The sequence below is a fragment of the Misgurnus anguillicaudatus genome, chromosome 8 (assembly GCF_027580225.2).
Source record: "Misgurnus anguillicaudatus chromosome 8, ASM2758022v2, whole genome shotgun sequence".
Classification (NCBI taxonomy): domain Eukaryota; kingdom Metazoa; phylum Chordata; class Actinopteri; order Cypriniformes; family Cobitidae; genus Misgurnus; species Misgurnus anguillicaudatus.
The window spans coordinates 15,571,492-15,589,785 of NC_073344.2; the positions used below are offsets into that span (position 1 = coordinate 15,571,492).

The 18,294-nt window shown below is 37.3% G+C and overlaps 1 protein-coding gene across 1 annotated transcript; it reads right to left on the bottom strand.

The window, feature by feature from the left end:
* Window positions 1–9,177, bottom strand: sec61a1b (SEC61 translocon subunit alpha 1b). The gene is made up of 12 exons (XM_073870390.1): window positions 8,884–9,177; window positions 8,111–8,172; window positions 7,951–8,016; window positions 7,707–7,785; window positions 6,060–6,191; window positions 5,833–5,942; window positions 5,187–5,340; window positions 4,941–5,101; window positions 2,375–2,572; window positions 2,016–2,207; window positions 1,830–1,906; window positions 1–1,278 (listed from the first exon to the last, which is right to left on the bottom strand). Exons 1-12 carry the CDS (start codon window positions 8,894–8,896, stop codon window positions 1,092–1,094), a joined length of 1,431 nt encoding a protein of 476 aa, XP_073726491.1. The 5' UTR covers window positions 8,897–9,177; the 3' UTR covers window positions 1–1,091.
* Window positions 9,178–18,294: the final 9,117 nt, after the last annotated feature.

Here is an 18,294-nt window from a genome sequence, read left to right on the forward strand (position 1 = left end):
AAACGTTCACAATTTATTCAATACATTGCATAATGTAATAAATGATTTAGGTCCCAGTTGTTTTGAATATTTATTTTACAACATGGTATGTTAGTTTGTGAGGGTCCTATGCAGAAATTGTTTCACTTTGAAGAACAGTCATCAATGAAAAGCACAACTAAGAATATGATCCAGGAAAAGACAGAGATCCACACTGGTACTGGGGTCTTACTGAACCCAGGAAGGCTGCTGTATATTATAATTAATTGAAATGTTCATGCCATCCATAGAAAGGTTTTTGAAGCACTCTGCAACACTGTATAAGACAATATCACATTCTTCATAAACAATCCATACACTCCTAACATTAACACTGGCATATTATTTAATAGGCAGTTTATGCAGCATTTGGTCCAATAAAAGACAATATAGTTAATTAGACCTAAATGGGGTGACATTCCTAGTTTGTCTGACTGAAAAAGCTACAGAAACATGAATGACATGTAGATACAAGAAAATATCATACATAAATACAATGAAACTTTTTTTGGGATATCCAACCCAATAATCTTAACAAGACATATAGACCAACTGCGACAATTGAAACATCCAATGCCTACTACGCACTCAACCCACAGCAGGTAAATGTGCACACGTACGTACACATTCCTCCCTAAAATCTGGCTTTATTTACACCAAATCAGTGGTTTACCTTAGTGTCTAGTGTAGATTAGGGTGCATCAAGTCCATATGTTTCAATCATGATTTCGTTTCAACAGAATTAAATGGAATTTGGGAAACCTATAGATAGATACTGGTTCAAATAGATAACAGGTAAATAAAAAATAAACGGTCTGAGGGTGAAATATTAAGGATGATTACATTCTCCTGCTTAATACTAAGATATCAAGCTGACACATTTCCACTCAATACAACAATTCAGCTTCCTGACTCTACTGCCCGGTGAGCTGTTATGGGTGAAGTCAAGTCCAATGCGCACTTGAAGCACATTCGTGATGTAGAGCATTACATTTGTGCACTTGATAAAACATAATTCATATAAAAAGAACTTAACCCACGATTCAGTCAGTCTTATGTGGTCACAGAGGGCCTTAAAACAGGAGGGCGCCCATACTGCCAACTTCACTCTGTTCTTTAACAAAGATCTCAAAGTATTGGTAGATGATGGTAACGGCCAATAGGATTCCGGTTCCGGATCCGATGGCTCCTAGGAAGTCGGCCATGACGGAGAGGCCACCTATACACAGACCACCAAAAGCAGCTGCTGTCGGGATGTACCTAAAACAGGAATATTCAAGTTATTTAAGTGCTCGATACTTCAAAGGTGACATAGAATGATTGAACGGTGTATTTATCCTTGTTCTGTGATGTGACATGTAGACAAAAATGTTTTTGTTTGGGTCTGTAATGCCTTAGAAGCTTCCTAAAATCCTCTCTCAGATAGCTCTATTAGGGAAGGGGATTTTAAACAAGTGGTTTTGCACCTATTTGGCTCCCCCTACTGGCTTAACTTGCAATCTCATTACTGATTGGCTGACTTTGCTGCCACTCAAAAAATTTAGCCAATTACTTTAAAGTGGAGGGGCAGTTAGATGCCTGTGATGTCATAAGCATCAGTTTTTCAGATTGGGCCGTTTTCTGGCTGACATTTTTAAAAGAGGAATTTCTGTGAGACTGAGATGTTTAGCATGTCTAGCACTTTTTGTAGGTTCATGAATGTGGGTAGACAACCATTATTCAACAAAGACAAGGTAAAAATGTTTTTTCATTCTCTGTCGCCTTTAAATATGCTTCATTAGGACAAGCACGGTTTAAATGCTTGCACATACCTGTTAAGTTCATGAACCATGGAAGTTTCTCGGTGACCCCTCATCACCATCTGTTGTTCTTTAAGCTGTTTGGCAACCTAAACAATAAAGAGGACATTTGAAGTCAACTTGGATGAAAGTCAAGTTGTTTGTGTGATCTGTAACTAAACCATGACCAATAAGAAGGGACAAATCGAATGCGCTTACATCTTTAGCTGAAGATCCGGACACGTCAATCCAAGTCTTGGAGAAGAAGGCACAGGATCCCAGCATGAAGATTATGTAAATGACAGCGTGGACTGGATCTTCTAAAACTGTGCCGAATGATTCTGGGGGTGAAAGGTAGTAGCACAGACCACCTACAGGGTAAGCACGTGCCGGACCGCCACTCGAGGTGTCCTGTTAATAGAAACAAACACACTTGATAGGTGCACAAAGTTTGTCAGGTATATAAGTACACATGATACTGTTTTCTGGAGAAGCCGAACAAAAGAAAAACTGGAATAAAAAAGACCAAACTTCTTTAAACTGGAAATGGTAATAAAAAAGGCAAAAAGGTCACTTACAGACCAAGTCCCCAGCAAGCTGACCAGGAAGTTCCCACTGAAGCGTGTGGAGAGCATCTGAGAGATGACGTAAAGATTGGACACCAGTGCGGACTGCAGGATGATGGGAATGTTGGAGGTGTAGAAAAGCTTGATGGGATATGTGTTGTACTGGCCGCGATAACGTGCAGATTTAATAGGGAGGTCGACTCTGAAGCCCTGTGATACAAGAAATAATCTGTTTGGCACCTTAATATACACTTTTGTTAAATGTTAAATGGACACTCCCCTTTTTTTTTAAATATTCAAATTTTCCAGCTTCCCTAGAGTTAAAATTTTACCGTTTTGGAATCCATTCAGCTGATCTCCGGCTCTGGTGCTAGCACTTTTAGCATAGCTTAGCACAATCCATTGAATCTGATTAGACCATTAGCATCGCACAAAAAAAAATAACCAAAGAGTTTTGATATTTTTCCTATTTAAAACTTGACTTTCTGTAGTTACAAGGACTTTGCTGCCGTAACATGGCTGCAGGAGGCGCAATGATATTACGCATCACCTGAAAATAGTCCCCTGCTATGGAAAGTTACTAAGGAGACTATTTTTGGCTGCTGTGTAATAGCATTACACCACCTGCAGCCATGTTAGGGCAGCTAAGACCTTGATTATTACACCAAAATGAGATTATAGTTCCTAGCCATATCGGCCTAGAAAAAAAAAAAGAATTCGCAATTTTAATTATTCTCTCGGTCTTAGTACACGATGTAACTACAGAAGAGTCAAGTTTTAAATAGGAAAAATATCGAAACTCTTTTTGTTATTTTTTAGCATAATGCTAATGGTCTAATCAGATTGAATGGATTATGCTAAACTATGCTAAAAGTGGTGGCGCCAGACCCGGAGATCAGCTGAATGGATTCTAAAACGGAAAAAAATCAAATGTTTAACTGGAGCTGGAATATTTTTATATTTTCAAAAAAAAAAGTGTCCCTTTCACATTAAGGCACTGGATCACAAACAAATGTATATTAGAAAACAGATTTTGGAACATAAAGGGTGCTTGATCATCATGGTGCCATGGATTTATTATTGCCTGTGAAATCCAGCCTAAAGTCCCAATCTATTTATTAGGGGTGTCAACAATAATCGATTTGGCAATGCATCGCAATGCGCACATGCACGATTCAGCATCGATGCAGCAAAGTGCCATAATCGATTACGTCACTAGCCTCTTTCACACAGTAAGTCGGGTAAATTACCAGGAATTTACCAGGATGAATTTACCAGTAAATACAAAAATGTGCTGTTAACATTTTGGCGTTCCGTTATTTTACCAGTAAGACATCATTCACACATCTGTATCAAAATACCGGTAAATTCGTTGAGACAGCGGAGCTCAGTGTTGTATTTGTAAACAATCCACGTCATTCATAACCACGGTCCGTATTTTGTTGTTTTCACGTCTGTGGTAAACAGTCGCGAAGTTGCTCATGACCAAACAACATTGAATGAGACGACGTCAAACCGAAAATGCGTTTTTTTAACAACAGTTTGCACTTTAGGCTTCACAGAGGTCGTGCTAAGGACGTCGGCAATTCGGCGGTAAGCTGTTTTAAACAACTTTGGTGAAGAAATGTGGACGTAAACTTCAGGTGTGCTCAACTTTCAAGCAGCATGTGTGTGGAAACGTCAGTAAACACTGCGGGGGTAAACGCGTCATCTGTATTAAAACGCTATGATTGGTCCGAAGCTGTCAGCACGGTCTGACGTCGTCCGTTCTAAATGCCGGTAATCCTATAATTTTCGTTCACACACAGCGCTTACCGGTAAATTACTGGTAATCTTACAACCTGTCTTACTGGTAAATTGGGAGCACTGATTTACCGGAAAGGTTCCGTTCACACATGACATGTTAACGGCAATTTACCAGTAAATTACCAGTAAAGACTGTATGTGTGAAAGGGACTACTGTTTATTTTCTGGCCTCGAGTGGACAATAAAGTTGTGAAGTTTCAATTACTTCCGGGGGCATAACAACAACAATCAAGATGGCTGAGGTGGAGAGAGAGGACCGTGATAGACGGGTAAATAAAAACGCACCCTTTTCCATGGAAAGTGGACAAGCACATTTCGGATTTTACGAAGTTAATGGGAAACTAGACAAGAGTTACGCTGTGTGTAAATTCTCATCTCAGGTATATAATTGTCATTGTCTTAAAGCTTCCGTTTTTGTTGAGAATAGTTGCACTTGCCTTGTTGTGTACAGTAGAATTCTGATGCATCGTAGAATCGAGAATCGAATCGTTACCTGGTGAATCGTAATTGAATCGAATTGTGAGGGCAGTGCCAATGCACACCCCTAGTATTTATGATATTAAAAGCGTCAAAGTAGGATTTCAATCATTGATTTCAATCTTTGAAATGCCCTTACTCAGTCCATATTAAAGACGTCAAAGTTATATTTTCACAGAATGTTCTTTACGTTAAAGAAAAGCTGGGTTTTCACAGGCAGGGTCACATATGAGCAATAATAATAATGAGGCTTGGCTTATTATCACCACTATCCATTACATTGTAATTCACTAACCTGGAAGTATATGACCACGGCAAAGACGAAAATCGTAGCAATGAGGTTCAAGAGATTGGGCAGATTCTGTCTGTAGAAGGCCTCTCTCAGGGCTCGCACTTTATCTGTACGAGTGGCCAGCAGGTGGAACAGAGCAATAATAGCTCCCTCAAACTCAGTACCTGATGTACAAACAATTACAATTTAATCAACACGTTAATTTCGAACATAATGGCCCACAATGAGATGCTGCTGCTGAACACAAACCTCTTCCGGTGTTGACCGTTGTTGGGCTGAACGCTTTCCATACGATGGTCTCGCAGATGTTGGTGGCGATGAAAAGAGAAATACCAGAGCCCAATCCGTAACCCTTTTGCAACAATTCATCCAGCAGCAACACAATCAAACCTGCCACAAACAACTACAGGGAACAATACAATCAATATTTGTTGATCAATCACCGGGTAATCCAGGAATTTTCAATTCGGCTCCAAGCTCCGAATGCAAACAAACACGCCTGAATCAACAAATCAAGGCCTTGATCAGTATTTTCTGAAATACAGCGGGAATCGGACTGATCTAATCAACTAAACACAAAAGTGGTGCACTTAAGTTATATATGAGGCTGCTTGGTCAATGTTGTTGTCCAAATATAATTCTCATCTTTACATTCATTCTCTTGGCAGATGCTTTTAATAATGTGTACACTCCCACATTCATACACATGACATTGGTGTTGCTAGTCAGTTACAACTAGCGTAAGCATTTGTATTTGCATACGTGCATAAAGTATGTTCATGCGTAAAACAAGTTCAGGCTCAAAGTTACAAATATTATAAGAGCACTATTGTTGGAAGAAGCAATAGTGACTACAAATCCTATAAAAAGGCCAATAGTGAGGAAAGTATCAAACCTGGATGATGATGAGAAGGCAGATTCCAGCACCCATCTCTGAGGGGTCTCCATACATGCCAGTCATCACATACACAATAGCCTGACCAATGGTGATGATCATACCAAAAACTGGTGGAAAGATATCACAGTCAGAACACCTAAAGAGCCACTGGTGCCATTAAGATGAACTGGCCAAGTAATATTGCTGGATATGGGAATTATATAAAAGAGAGAGGGGTGTCATACGTTTTTGAGCTCCATTGAAGAGCGCTCTGTCTTTAGGTGTGTCTCCAACCTCAATGATTTTAGCTCCAGCAAGCAGCTGCATGATCAGACCAGAGGTCACGATGGGAGAGATACCCAACTCCATCAGGGTACCTGAAATACACATTTTGAAAATACAACTTCATCTGACCATATGAAACCAGTGGTTAGTCTTGTTTTTTAAAGGTGGGGTGCATGATCTCTGAAAGCCAATGGTGATATTTGAAACCACCCAAACAAACACGTCCCACCCCAATAGAATCTGGACCTTCTTTTGATAGACCCGCCCCACACATACGCAACACAGGCAATGATGTCAGTTAGTAGACATGGCCCTTACTGCTGACTGGCTACAACTGTGTTTTGGTACTCGGCCCAACTTCATGCAAAAATCAAAAATCATGCCTTAAAAAACCCTGCAAATAAACCATTTTAAATGTCAATCTAGTTAAAAGCTCAGGCAGAATGACGCTCTAATGCTGCGTACACACCAAATGCGAAGCATGTATTCACATCTCATTCCTCGGTCAATATTACTCACTGGATTTAATGTTGGGTCAGACAAATTTTTCAACTCACACGTGTGTTTGTGGCAATCACACAGCCCAATTCACAACATTTGCGTCGCCCCACATAAATTAGCATCCATTTGCATCTTTGCATTGACTTCGTATGTAATATACTTGTGCAAATCGTTGAATTTGCATTTGGTGTGTACACCCCATTACAATGCCGGGTTATTTTTAACTTAGCGTTGGGTCGAAAAGGGACAAACCCAACTGTTGGGTTAAATTAACGGAGAAAGGGGCGGTTCCCAGACAGGGTTTAACCTAGTCCCAGACTAAAATCCATGTTTGAGCTGCCTTCATTTAAACACATCTAGCACTATATCTTAAAGGAAAACACCACCATTACTCAATATATTACTATGTTCTTACCTTAGACGAATTAATACATACCTATCTTTTTCCAATGCGTGCACTTTTAATATTTGTACAGTGCTTCTTGAATGTGTTGGCATTTGGCCTAGCCCCATTCGTTCCTATGGCTCCAAACAAAAGGTTTATTTTGTGCCACCATACTTACTCATGTAACTACTCATGTAACAGTCTTTAAATGGGGAAAACATGGAAGTGTTTGGTGGCTTCTGAATTCGTCCCTGTTCGGAGCCATAGGAATGAATGGGGCTAGGCTAAATGCCATTCACAAACCACTATACAAGGATTAAAAGTGCACGCATTGAAAAATATAGGCATGTATTAATTTGTCTAAGTTGAGGTAAGAATATAGTAAAATATTGAAAACTGTGGTGTTTTCCTTTAACATATATCAGTGCTATTGTTTTGTCTCAAGATGTTTGTAAAAACTGCTTAAAAATTTCCTTAGATATCTACGCCCTAGTCCTGGATTAATCTAAACCCTGTCCAGGAAACTGCCCCAAAAATGTTCATATTTGACCCAACAATGGCGTTGGGTCAAAAAGGAACAAACCCAACACGCTGGTTTGTAACTTAACCTATGGTGGGTTGTTTTAACCCATTGTGGGGTCAAATCTAAACATTTTCTGGGTTAATTAATGTAATATTTGAAAATGACCCAGTATTTCACACTTCTGCAGCATTTACGCACCTCTGTTGGATGCCAGGATGACTCTCATCCAGTAAAAGGGATCTGCAGAATCTGATGACATTATTCCAAAGAGGGGAATCTGAAGAAAAGAAATCAGTGGTTCAACCATGAAGTTTAACAAAACACACTCAAAGATGACAGTTAACAATGCATTGTGCGCTTTGTAAATACACAAGCAGGATTCTGTTGAAGTTCAATAGTTTACACTGACAACAGTTCTGCATTGGCATTGGCATACACATACCTGGCAGCACACCAGAAATATGAACAGGGTGATCGCGGTCCATAGCACTTTTTCTCTGAACTGAATCTATAGTGAAAAGATTAAAATAGTTTAAAAATTGAAGTGCCGCGTGAACAAATGCAGTAACTTAAAGGTTTGATGTTGACAAACTTATACATACCCTCCTCTCTGGTTTCTGGATCTCAGGTAAAACAGCACAGAAAGGCTTTATCACTTCTAGAAACTTAACTGAAAGAGAGCAGAAGAACATATGAGGGTACAGTTACTTTGCCCAATAAGCCTATAAGCGATCATTTTGGGATTGTTCCCGTCCAACAAGCTGTATGTGGTTCAGGCGACGTGGCTTTGGGATTGCAGGAGAGTAGACAAGTTACTCGAACCTGCATCTATTGCAACGTCATCATTTAGTACTCAAGAATTCATACAAGCAAACATGAACTAAAACAAATCACGTTAAAAGGCTAATGATTTATAATATTTGTATGTTAAACCTTACCAGTTTATGTTATTATATTCTGATTGCACGGTCAACGTTGCTTACTCAATTACTTATAACGGTCAATGTTTTAACATAAGCAACGTATGAGAGACGTTTAAAATGCTTAAAAACGTCCTCGCTGAAACATTACAAAATGCACTGCTTCATTTAACTTACAGCTTGTTTTCTACATGGCCGAGATTGTTTATTTTACAACCAGAACCAGTGCAATTTCAGAAAGAAGCCATTAAAGGCCACAGACCTAAAGTCGACGTGTTTATAATGAATTCAAGAGCGAAATAAAAACCGGAAATTCAAATTTGGTAATATTTCTGATGTAAAACAGCGGAGTGCAAGCCACAGTAGATAAAGCACGGAAATTCACCAGCGATAAATATGTAAACATGTATAACTACACGATAGACTGAATACGAATTAGAATAAACACGATGAATACTTAATGCCCATTGTTGTATCCTTCTCGACGATGTTTCTAATCTAGCGGTTTGTGGACACCGGTCAGCGGCTCTATGAAACGCGTGTTCAGGACACGTCATCAGCAGAAGCACAAATACACGTCACTGTCTGCCGTAGAAATCAAGCAAATGAACGGAAACTGAATAAACGGGGCGGGATTAGTTGCTTTTTGGACCAGGTACCCTCGCTCTAAAAATATTTTCACGATAGTTTTATTAACTTGGTATCTACAGTAAAAGGGGCTTCAATATATATACGTATAAATAAGTATACCAAATAAATACCAAAGCGCTTAAAGAAAATGGAATTGTGTCACGTGGTACATGTCACGTGGCTTTTCTTAGAAAATGGACCAATCACATCGCTCGTTAAGAAACACGTCATTCACTGACATGAAGATATTGTATATTTATATTTTAAATGTAATAGTAATCAATAGATTTAAAAGCGTACACGATTTAGTTGACAAAAACGATCAGAAATATAAATGTGAAAGTAGGATTCGACCAAACGATTGGACTAAGCCCACACGCGCCCCCTGGTGGTAATCATAAAAAAATTAAATTACACAGCAAAAAATGTCTTTAGTATTAGCTAATGATTTATTTTCCCCTTTAGTATTAACCATACAAATTACTTTTAATATGTTTTTAAAGAACTTACAAACTTTGTAAATACCGTCTGTCCACACCATATAAGTGTATTCATAAAAATAGCCACCAGGGGTCATCCTTGTATTAGCCAACTTGAGGCTCTTGGTTTATTAAAGACAGGACCAGTAGCTATATAACAGAAATGAGAACCACTTAATAAAGGCAGAAAAATATGGTCCTACATGTTGTCTTGGTAGTACTTTTTATAAAGTCAATTCAATTCCAGATTATTTTTCAAGTTGACAAAACTAAGACAATCCAGGCATGTGACATGTGAACTTATTCAGTAGTAAAATTAAAATGTGTAGTTTAAAGAGGTTAAATTTTAAAGAGAAACATTTTTGCACTTGCTACATTTGGTGTCCCATCGGTTAATAAAGTTTACTTGTGGTCTCCACGCCCACTTGTACACTGGGGCAAAATACAGGAAATGCATCAAGTGGTAGACAAGTGGTCAAGTGCAAAAACCACAAGCGTGGTATTTGATAATACACACCACCCTAAAATATTATGACCTGTATATCCTAAGAAAGTTTCATCTTAGCAGTGATATAATAACAGTGTATTATCCCAGTATGCTGTCTTCACCTATCGCTGATGTAAGCCAATCTGACACACATAACCACTGATCCATACTAAGATTCACACCAACCCGGGAATGTACAAATGCACAGTACCTACTCCATGCACAACCACAGAATGTGTGGTTATAGATGAGCATTTGTCTGCACTTTAATAGATTCTTGTTCAGACTGGTTATATAATGGTATGTGAGCTAACACAGCGTAAAGCCATGAATCACATCTCTTTCTCTGACTCTGCCATTTTCAGTTTCAATCTTTAAGGAAAAAGTATATAGCAATCTGGGTATGTGCAGCATTGATATAAAAACATAATGTAAATATGGAAATAGTTATAATTTCAACCATATTTATATATTTTTATACCTGGCTATAGATAGATCATAGATTTGGAACCTGGACTGAGCAGGAAGTGGCAGGATATGAGATGAGACATACATTTCCTTAAATGCATATGCGACCCTGTCTGTGAAATTCAGTCTAAAGTCTCATAATCTAATTATAAGATTACATTATGTATGATGATTTTATGTAGAAAACAGTAATCACAAAAAATAAATAAAAACGACTTTAGCTGGGCTTTTAAAGACAGGGTCACATACAGTATTTGCAGTTCTCATTGGCATATGGTCAGTTTGAGGTGCTATGTCTGACACAATGCAGGATTCTTTAGTTGCTAATTGTGCAGAATTATACAACATATTTATGAATTGTGTAACTTCTCATTTTCGGATGGTTCAGCTGAATAAGGTTAATTATTTGATGACACAAAACTGCTTGATAACATTGCTTGTTCAAATGTCTAACATAATGTGGGAAAGCTACGTTATTCCATTATTCATTTCCATGAATAATAGTCCGTACACTGCCACAGACTAAACACCTGCCTGATATATTTGCCTCATTTGGTTTGATCAAATACAACCTTCATACTAGTTATTATATTTCAGTGTTTACCTGTGGACAGTGACAAAGAGAGCAGATGTGTGTATGTTGAAGAGGAGTGATATGGCATTTTACATTACTTGAATGATTTGACTGTAGGCTATTACCACAGGGTGAAATTTGTACTGAATTTATTTTCTTTATTTCTACCTATGTTATAACTTACACACACACATACAACAAATAAAGCCTGTTTGTTTGTTTGTTTAACTTTTATTGCCCAGCATAACATTCACAATATAACACACATCAAAACAAGCAACACACAGTAATAGTAATAAACAGTAATAAATCATAATATAAAACTACTTTTCCTAAGCAGAGTACATGAGACAAATGAAAATTTAAATTTGACTTTGCTAAGGGGACTCCAAAGGCCAAAGTCTGGAATGCATCTTAGAGAGGATGAGATAGATCAGATATAATGTTGTCAACCTCTCTATAGGCTACTTTACAATCTACTGTTGGAAGGAACATTAATCTAAGTAGCATTATCCTCAAATGACAGAGTCATGTTGCTAATTTGGGCCTGTTCCAGATTAGTAACAAGGGAATCAGAGCGTGCTTTAGTAGCCAACAATCCTAGTCAAAGAGGACATCATCGTGTTTAAATACATGATCAACCCCTCCATCTAAGCCAAATTCTTTAAGTAATGTAATGGCTGTCCTGCACACAAATGATTATTTCTAAAGTATTACACATATTTGTATGCCTGAATACATTTGAATAGTATGCCAGAACACTTTACAAACGCCTGAGACAATGTTACATCATCCACGTTACATCAGATCTAGTGGATAACATTCAGTGCTTCAGATCCTCTTACTATCCCAGGTGAAAAAGTGCACTAAAAAAAACTTTGTTAAAGGTAACTTTTAGGAGGATCTCTTGACGGAAATGCAATATAATATACATAACTATATTATCAGTGGTGTATAAAGACCTTACATAATGAACTGCATTGTTTTTATTACCTTAGAATGAGACGTTTTATCTACACCACCAGTTCCCTTACATGGAAGTCTTAGGCTATGTTTACATTAATGCGTTTATGCTTTAAAACGCGTTACTTTTGCTACGTTTACGCCTTTCATCTACACTACATCACCGTTTTCGACCCTCATAAACGGATTCGTTCGCAAACGCTGAAGACCCTGTTTTAGTTTGAGAACTCAGACGTTGCTCTGAGTGTAAATGAACGTAGACGGAGTCTTATTTAAACGAACAGCTGATATTAACGTGACAGCGCATCATTTTCAAAGTAAAAATTATTTTATTGATGTAAATGTTGGTTTGCAACGGAGGTTTTGCCAAAAATAGTAAACATCTACCAACCAGCTATTATAAACGCTATATCGGATTGTTTTAACATGTATCCTTATAGATAATGCCTGTTTTATATTAATGTTTGAGTATTGTTGGGTTTAATGTGTTTATGTTTTGTTTAAATTTAAAGATAGACTGTAATTTTATACGCCATATAGGCGTTGCAAAGGCCAATATGAAGGGAGAATTGTAATGGGTCAGACATTATTTTCCAGTTTAATGTAAGTTTTGTTTGCTACTTTAAAATGAATTTCGTTTCAGATAATTGGTCTCTTAATTTTAATCGATGCTTTGTTGACAAGTTTTGTGAATATAAATTAATAAAAACAATAAACTCAACGTCATTAATATAATGCTCGTTTAGGCGCTTGGCTTTTAGCTATTTGTGTGTTGCTAGTGGAGGACGTGCACGGACCTCGCACACTTTTAAAAATTAATGCAATAAGCATTTCTGGTAGGCTAAAGCAATACTTCACTTCTTACTATATGTTTGATTGAAGTTTGCATTTGCTGAAATTTATTTTTGCTTCAAGCTCGCTACTGTTTAGAATGCTTTCTTTTTAAATCATAAAGACCTTTCTGTTTAGTTATAAAATCTAAATTAACCTATTAATCATATTAATATGTTGCAAGGGGAGCTAGAACAGTATAATGTTTATGTTTTGTTTAAATGGTAACACTTTACAATAAGGTTCATTAGTTAACATTAGTTAATGTATTAACTAACGTGAAGAAACCATGAGCAATACATTTGTTACAGTATTTATTAATCTTTGTTAATGATAGTTAATAGAAATTAAGCTTTTAATTGTTTGTTCACGTTAGTTCACAATGCATTAACTAACGTTAACAAGATTTGAATAAAGTATTAGTAATTGTTGAAATTAACATTAACAAAGATTAATAAATGCTGTATAACTGCAGTTCATTATTGTTTCATGTTGATTGATGTAGTTGGCTAATGTTAACTAATGAACCTTGTTGTAGAGTGTTACCGTTTAAATTTAGTTAGCTTACGAAAGATAGACTGTAATTTTAAACACAATATAGGCGTTGTAAAGGCCAATATGAAGGGAGAATTGTAATGGGTCAGACATTATTTTCCAGTTTAATGTAAGTTTTGTTTGCTACTTTAAAATGAATTTCGTTTCAGATAATTTGTCTCTTAATTTTAATCGATGTTTTGTTGATTAGTTTTGTGAATATAAATTAATAAAAACAATAAACTCAACGTCATTAATATAATGCTCGTTTAGGCGCTTGCGTTTTTAGCTATTTGTGTGTTGCTAGCGGAGGACGTGCACGGACCTCGCACACTTTTAAAAATTAATGCAATAAGCATTTCTGGTAGGCTAAAGCAATACTTCACCTCTTACTATGTTTGATTAAAGTTTGCATTTGCTGAAATTTATTTTTGCTTCAAGTTCGCTAATGTTTAGAACTGTTCACTTGAATGCTTTTTTTAAATCATAAAGACCTTTCTGTTTAGTTATAAAATCAAAATTAACCTATTAATCATATGAATATGTTGTAGGGGGGGAAATAGAACAGTATAAGACTTTCCCAAACACATTTTTATAGGTTCAAAAATAGTGTCTGTTATAGTTGCCAGCAAAGGACCCATGTATGACTTTTTGTCAATATCGCACACCCCTAGGCTGCGTAAACGTGCAAAGGTAAGCTATTATTAGAGTAATAAGTTATTTTACACTTATATGCGCATGCCCAGTTACGTGATTGGTCATGTTTCATGCGTTTATGGTGGTGTATAGTGTGGATGAAGATTCTTTTAAAAATGCCAGTATAAACGAGGATCGTTTTCATTTTAAAATGCCGTTTTAAAACGCAAATGCTCTGATGTAAACATGGCCTTAAGGGGATCGCACACCGGCAGCGCAGCTCAGTGCCACGTCGAGTCGCGTCTAGGACAACTCGGAGGTATTGTAAACAGGAAGTGCACATTAAATAGCGCGAGCTTCGTAAGATAGCATCTACTTCAAAATGCAAAATATACGTTAGCAGCCAATGTTAATCGTTAATGATTTGGAACAAATATGATGTTATTTAATGTTAAACTATGTGAGTGGCGCTGTGACAGGGATTTGAGCAACTTCCTGAATTACAGCTGGGCAGCGCGGACAGTCGCCACCTGGCGGCGGCGATGTGCGTATATTCATAGAAAACAATGTGTTTGATTTTTTTAGAACGGCGCGGCGCTGCGCTGAGCGATCCCCTTTAGGGGCTAATCACACCAAACGCGCTTTAAACGCTTGTAAACGCGAGGCGCGGCGCACTGCCTTTTTCAAAAAAGAGCAGTGCGACACAGCTTTTTATATTGCTAAGCAACCACCGAGTCAGCTGTCTTGTCAATCAAGTATTGAAGCGTGAGCGCTCTTTTGCTGTTAACTGTCAAATTAGCAGAAACTTTAAAAAGAGGGCGCTTGCTCTGACCTTGTTTGAGGGTGAAAGGTGCACAAACACGCAGGAGAGAGTAAGCGAGTGGAGTCCGGTTCTTCAAAGCAACTGTAAACTTCCCTCACCAGAACTTAAGGCCCGCCTCTCCCCTCATTCAATTGGACAATGGAAAGACACGAATGACGTCGGGCGCTTCTCCGCTCTCAGCGCTCCTTCAAAAGCGCGTGCTGCGGCTGGCGGCAAAAACCGCAAGGCGCTCGGCGCGCATAAACAGCGCGCATACGCGCCCTGCGCAAAGAATATCATTCAAAAACGGCGCCTGCAACTGCCATAAACGCTTTTGGTGTGATCAGCCCCTTAGACATGTTTGAGAAAAAATGTGTGTCCTGTGGCTACCATAGCTTCTATTTGTTTCGAAAGGGAGGGCAGAGTTGCCCGGTTTTCACAGTACCCCCCCAACTGCTACTCAAAACTAGTCCAGAACTAGCCCAGTTGCATTTTGAAGGGATGTTCTCTTGTAAAAATCATGCTATGAGGTAAAATCAGTATTTTGGGCAGAATTCATCTGCTAAAATATACATTCCCGGTGCTAAATATCCCATTATTAGATTAGATTATAATATTGTTATTCTACATTCACGGGGCTAAATATCACATTGTTATCTACAGACATGAAAAACAGACCACGACAACAGTATTTCAGTAGCCCAATTCATTGACTTGGCAACCGTAGTTTGGAGGGTGAGCTGTGGACTTGAGCCATGGGTTGAAATTCTCAAAGTCTACACACAGCACCTTTAAAGGTCACGTTCTTCCTGATCCTATTTTTTTTAACCTTAGTTAGTGTGTAATGTTACTATAATAGCATAAATAATGCCTGAAAAATTATAAAGCTCAAAGTTCACTGTCTGGCTATATATTTTATTTAAAAGAATTCAAAGCCTACAGCAAACGGCCGGTTTGGACTACAGCCCTCTACTTCCTGCTTTAATGACGTCACTAGAACAGTTTTTTGACTAAACTCCGCCCACAGGACTACGTCAGTCACCAGCTAAGCTAACGGCAAACTAAGCTGCTATCGAATCACAACACACTAAACAAACTACATAATCAGAACTCGATACGTATTTCTGAAGGAGGGAATCCATAGAACAAGGAAGACATCAGCCCGTTTTTAGGACAGTATGGTATACAGATAAGTAAATTGTGTAAAAAATACCACGTTTTTACACGTGAAACATGACCACATGTTATATTGTGCACTGTAAACACAATCAAAGCATCAAATACACAGAAAGAACGGGACCTTTAAAGTACACTTAGTAAATATACTATTTTCATGCACTAATTTTGTGCTTATGATGATATAACAAATTAATAAACAGATAATGAACCTGCTGAACTGGTCTTTTAATGAAAAGGAGGTTTTTACACTAGCAGTCGTTTCTTTTATGTGGCCTCTTTTGTGTCTGGAGACTTGACGTAACAATAAGGTGCAGAAACAACTTTAACACGTTTACAAGACACATATCTCAGTTATGACTTTATCAGAAGCACATCATATTTGTGTTTAATAATGCCCGGGGCTTAATTTCACAGGGATTGGTATACTTTTTTCTGCGTCCGTCTCACGCGCACATGTCCACACAGCTTTCAAAGTACACTCAACCGTGGCTATGGGCGAATGGCCGTGTTCGACACATACACAATACAAATGATTTCTTATAAACTGTGCTATTTTGAGACACCATTTATTTCAATACACTAAAAATTAATTTAAGTAATATTTATTATATTTTATTATACCTTTTTTTTACATATTTTAATTAGAATAGTTATAGTAGAGAAGTGTATAATTAGCACAAAAATAACAATGCAAAATATAGTAAGTAAAAAGTATATTTTTAGTACATTCAATTATACTTTTATTTTACATACTTGGATCAGATTTGTCATGATCACAAGGTCTGCAATGAAACATTAGAGACTTTGATAGAATTTTCAAATTATTTCAAAATTAAATTAACATTTTTTAAATTTACTTAACTTAAAAATGAAGTTTTACAATTAACATAATCACAATAATAAACGCAAAGCTATAAAGTTTGAGTCAATTTCAAACACAAACATAATCATTTTCTGAGTGTTCTGGAAGTATTTATTTTTTAATTAGATAATATTCTGAGTCAACAGAGCAGAGTAGATTAGTTGTGTGGATTGGTTTATCTTGTAAGGATAAATGGCAGGCCTGATTAAACGCATGTTGACAGCGCAGTCGATGAATGAAGTCAACACCAGCCTACAGCTAAACTCTGCTCTGTGTTACATGGGAACGCAATGTACGTCATACTGCCGCTTATCTAAGATCCTAATTCTTTTTCGGCCTTTCTTTTACTCTCTTGTGGTCTTCTCTAAAGGGCATACGTGACCAATGACCGCCGCTGTTAGAGATATTCTGTGTTCTCGTTTGGCTGGATTCTCCCAATGCCTCCAAGACATTTTTCATTGTTTCTTTCCTCTGTAAGTTGCAATAGAAATGCAACAGTGTTGTTCTTATGTTGTTAGTTTGTTAAAACAGTACAGTCAATTTAGTTGATTCCAGTAAAAACCTTGCTTCTGTGCCCAACTGCAAAAGGATGAAATATCGATTACCATCCAGGGCAATGAAAGTCAATTAATTGAGTGCCCTCAATAAATAACCCTGCCACTGTACTGAGTATCAAGTAAACTGCTTAAACACTAACATAGAGAAGATGCTTGTGTAAATTCATGTATATGGATTGACATTATGACAACTCCAAAAAACTTAATCTTTTATACAATTAGTTTTATTAAGTCTTCATGAAGAACATCTCAGATTTTCAAAACCATGTGGTTTAATTTTTTATGTTAAATGTAATATTAAATAAAAATATTGATTTTGTGTAACCCACTGTTGTTGAAATATTGGACAGAACCAACTGTTGTATAGGTTTATTTAATTGGTTCTGTCCAATATTTACCCAGCAAGAGATTAAACCAACCCAAAGTTTTTTTCCGAACGTATGCATATAATACTGCTTTGAGAGAGAGAGTGCATATTTATTTGATTATGATGATATAACAAATGAACTGATGATGAACCTGCTAAACTGGTCTTTTAATGAAAAGGAGTTTTTTAACACTAGCAGTCGAGTCTTTTATGTATGTGGCCTCTTTTGTGTTTGGAGACTTGACGTGACAATATGGTGCAGAAACACACACACATGAACTTTAACCTGTTTACAAGACACATATCCCAGTTATGTCTTTATCAGAAGCACATTATATTTGTGTTTAATGTTAAAGGGGACATATCATAAAAATCTGACTTTTTTCATGTTTAAGTGCTATAATCGGGTCCCCAATTCTATTAACCTAGAAAATGTTAAAAAGATTAACAGTAACTTAATTTTGGTAAACCATTCTCTTCAAGCATGTGAAAAAATA